At 40.3% G+C, this 4,147-nt stretch overlaps 1 protein-coding gene across 1 annotated transcript in view; it reads right to left on the bottom strand.

Annotated features, from left to right (window-relative positions):
- Positions 1–2,655: 2,655 nt before the first annotated feature.
- Positions 2,656–4,147, bottom strand: part of LBR (lamin B receptor) — a 19,419-nt gene continuing 17,927 nt past the window's right edge. The window contains exon 12 of the mRNA XM_011360884.2: positions 2,656–2,758. Within this exon, the coding sequence (XP_011359186.1) occupies positions 2,656–2,758 (103 nt within the window). The remainder of the gene's footprint in view (positions 2,759–4,147) is intronic.

Here is a 4,147-nt window from a genome sequence, read left to right as displayed (position 1 = left end):
AAATATACTTCTTGCCAACCAAGGTAACCACCCAAATGTTTTATCGCGAATCCTAAACCTCGGAGCTCCCCGTCAGAAACACAAACCGCCCCCTCTGTTTCTCATTCCCCATGATCTCGCTATGGAAATTTGACAATATACTTCAGACGGGAAACCATTTAAAATAGCCTAAAATATCGCTAAGCCCTAAAATAGATGTTTTGCCCACATCCGATGTTTTTTCTTATTATGTTCTATAAAGCTATGACAATTACGCCTTAAAATGGACTTTTTCAGGCATAATTTCCGTGTGAAGTTACATAACCACCTAACCTTAAATGTATTTAATTTGTAACAAATCCTCCAAATCTAGCATATTAGAAACTGTGAGCTACTAGTTTGCCTGAACTATGCAATTTGACTCTTGAATTTTTTTTTTTTAAGATTTCCACCCAAAGTCCAAATGCTTCTAACCAGACAGATTCAGAATCAGAACGCTATACTTTTGAATGCCCAGTTTACCAGACACCTGAGAGGTCAAGGACCTTGCCAGAAACTGGCTTCCCTTCGAACTTCTTAACATCGGTGTATTTATCCACGAAGAAGCCTCCGAGTCACTGGATCACAATGCAGGTCGCATTGCTGTGTGAGGAGGACGAAAAATAAACTTCCATACTAAACCACTGAATTTCTGACTCTAACCAGATTTACGTGTTTCAAGATATTCACACGTAGGCAATACCTTTTGTAAAAACATTTTTTTTTTTTCAGCCCGATCAGGCAGGTGCAATCTCTTCCTCCCGCCGGTACGTGAGCCCGGCGAGAGGGAGAATGTTCCAGCTGCTTTTCTTCCTAGTGTAGACGGGCTCTGGTTTAGGACAGTGAGCGTGTCCTGAGCTGCAGCTGGTTTGACTTTTCCAAAAATGAAAACCACGGCACCTGGCAAGATACCAGGGTGTGTTTTCATGAACCTTGTGACTCCAAACAGTGAGATCCGTGGTTATAGGCAGTAAACTAACCACACGTGTGAGGAGCGGTCCTTGGGATGCTTCCCCCCCCGATGCTCTGAGTCACACAAAACCAGACACCACAGCTTCCGAGACGAGGAGAGGAGGAGGAGCTCGCCTTAAAGACAGTCTCGTTCTGACTTCAGAACTTCCTTCCCTCTGAAAAGGCAGTCCTAAGAATTCAGCAAATTGGATTAGGGTCAGAAGGTGTTTCTGTAGGCAGAGTTTTTATTATTGAGTGCTATGCCGGGCACGAGTAAGAATTCCCGTATAACCCTCAGACCACCTATGTACAATGTGGTCTGTCAGCCCAATTTTACACGAGAGGAAACTGGAGCTCAGAGAGCCAGTGACTTGCCCAAGCTCACGTTGCCGAGAGGGAGCAGAGACGGGATTCAAAGCCACATTCATTGTCACTTTACCGTGGCAATGGGTTCATTGGCAGAAAACGTGCTCGTGTGTACACAAATGAAGACCGACAGTCCTTCTTCTCTGTAGTAAGAGGTGGGAAAAGTGGGGCTCGTACCCAGGACCAGACTCTGACAGCCATGAACAAAATAGAAACATCTACTTAATGTTATGTCTATAAATCTGGTCTACTAGAAAGTAGCATCACGAAAACATACAATAAGAGCCTAGTTACTCACAATGCTCCAGAAAAGCATTTAAAGACCTAGTCCCTGTCATTTAGGGACCAGTAAGAAAATGATAAAGTATAGGATTTTAACAAAAGGTACAAGGCGGGAATGGCCCAATTTGGTCCAATTCATTTGCTAAAATGGTTTTAGGAATTACCCAGGGTTTGCTAAAATAGTCCATGATTTACGGGAACTACCAACACACAAAGCCTTTTCTCCAAGCGATACAAAAATAGAGACCAAGATCTCTATCACACAATGTGATATTTTTAACCTACTTGATGTTGTGCAGATTCTGACACCCACCTCTACAAAGCACCCTGGGGAGAGAGACACAGATGTGAGGGTGTCTGACCTCACCTAGCTGACACAATGCCTGTCACATGTACTGTCCTTCCAATGTACATAGATGCTCTGGTGATCAGCACAGATTCATTTGAAAGTATTACTGAATCTGCAATAGCTGTGATCATTTATTTTCTCAAACAGCAAATACTAACTTCGTGGCCATTATCTGGGCACCGGGATCCTCCACTAACCCGCTCGAGCTCGTTTCCAAGAGCCCCTATGCAAGCAGCAGTCAGCCAGGGGCCCCGTTTGCCTGTGGTCCAGGAAGGACCCAAACAAATCACTCCAGGGAAAGTCAGTCTTGATCCCAATGATCCCAGAATTAGTGGCAAAAAAAAAACAAACAAACAAAAAAAAAACACATGAAGCTCCAAAGTGATCAAAAGAACATCTTTTTATTTTCGACTTTATTTCTAACTTAAAACTTCATTATAAAACTTATCAAATAAACATGTCGACAATACAATGAGAAGCAAATTGTAGCTGGTATCCAGAAACGGCAGCCCTGTGCTGGTGACGAGCTCCTTTTTCATTGCCAGGGATAAATTAAAAGTCCTTCTTCCTCCCGCAACACTTCTGTGGTGAATCTAGTCTGGGATGCTACTTTCTGGTGCCAAATGAAAAGCATATTGAGAAACTGCTCGCACGCACGGCACTAACACAACGCTGACAATCCCACCAAGTCAGCGTGGAGGACCACGGGATGCAGAACGCCGAGCGACTCCCGTGGTCACGCTGCCACGGACTCGATCACACGCTGCCACGGACTCGATCACACGCTGCAAGCTGCAGTGCAGAGTGCACACGGCACATCTAAACGGCTCGTATTTAAAATGTATAATTAAAAACCCAACATATATACGTATTTATTAGATTCCCCTATATTTAAGATACCGAGAAGAATTTAAATTTGAATATAGAAGTTTAGTGAATTTGATGTTCCATTATAGATTAAAGATGAGACTATATCAGCTTAATAACTAAAGCTACCTTATGCACATCTATTAAACTAAAAGCGCGAAATGATTTTAAACTATTTCCTTAAATTGTTTTTAGATGAAGAGACTTCTAAAAATGAACACAACACTCCTGAACAGGGAGGAGAGTTTTGTACATATAAAGGATATAAAAAATACAGTATAAACTGCATGAGCTAAACAGTAGCAAAAACACAGCTTAATTAAAAAGGTCAAAAACATACAAAAATATTAGCCTGAAATGGCAAATTTTCAGCCACCAATCTTTGTAAAAATGTTTAAATAGTGATGTTACTCCAAAAATATATATTTATTCTACTCTTTCTATCTGCAACAGTTTACAAAGGCAAACAAACACCTGCAATTGAGGTAGAGAAGCCAAATTCACAAACTTTGGATTAAGAAAAATACCCTTCTTATATCTTAATAGCATCTTTTACACAATATTAAGTGAATTCTAATTGTTTCAAAAATTTTAATTCACATGTATTACTTTACAAAACTTAATTTAAAATACTGCAAATGTTTTTGTTAAAAAGATACTTAGTCCTGGCGATTATTTCACATTCAAAATACTGTACAAAAAAATCTGAAGTCACCATATATTACATAAAAGTTATGTATTTACATTTCAAATGCAGTTTTAGAAGCGGAGGTTAAGCAATCTATTACTAACTATCTCCTTCAAACAGTGCCTACTGATAAGCTATCATCCTCTTGACATACGGCATTCAATGTAAGCCTGGTTTTTATTTTCAAATCACATAACTAGTAAATGATTTAATTTAAAGGGAAATGAAATTCTGTTCTCAATGCAATAAAACATAAATGTACTCTAAATGTGACAGTGTTTTCATTTCAAGAGAATCAACTTATAAAACAAAAAAGATCAAAATCTGAAAAATAATCAAAACCCATAAACATCAATAGTATTCTCAGTGCATTTATAAGCCCGTTTACTGCTTACAGATTTTTAAGGACTGAAAATTTCCTATTGGAATGCAAAGTCTAACACCTTTACAGTTTCTCTTAGGTTGCTATGATTTAATAAAAATAAACGTGGCTCCATTACAACAAGACGACTCGGCTCTGAAGTCCTGACTCGGAGGGAAAGCGAGACTTCGGAGCTCCTGTCAGTGCGACGAGGCGGGGCTGGCTGGGGCGTCGGTCCGGGTTTGGCCGGGCGGCGGCGGCGGCG

Source organism: Pteropus vampyrus, unplaced genomic scaffold (genome assembly GCF_000151845.1).
Source record: "Pteropus vampyrus isolate Shadow unplaced genomic scaffold, Pvam_2.0 Scaffold60, whole genome shotgun sequence".
NCBI lineage: Eukaryota > Metazoa > Chordata > Mammalia > Chiroptera > Pteropodidae > Pteropus > Pteropus vampyrus.
Note: the sequence above shows the minus strand (reverse complement) of the source record. Positions and strands in the feature narration are given on the sequence as shown.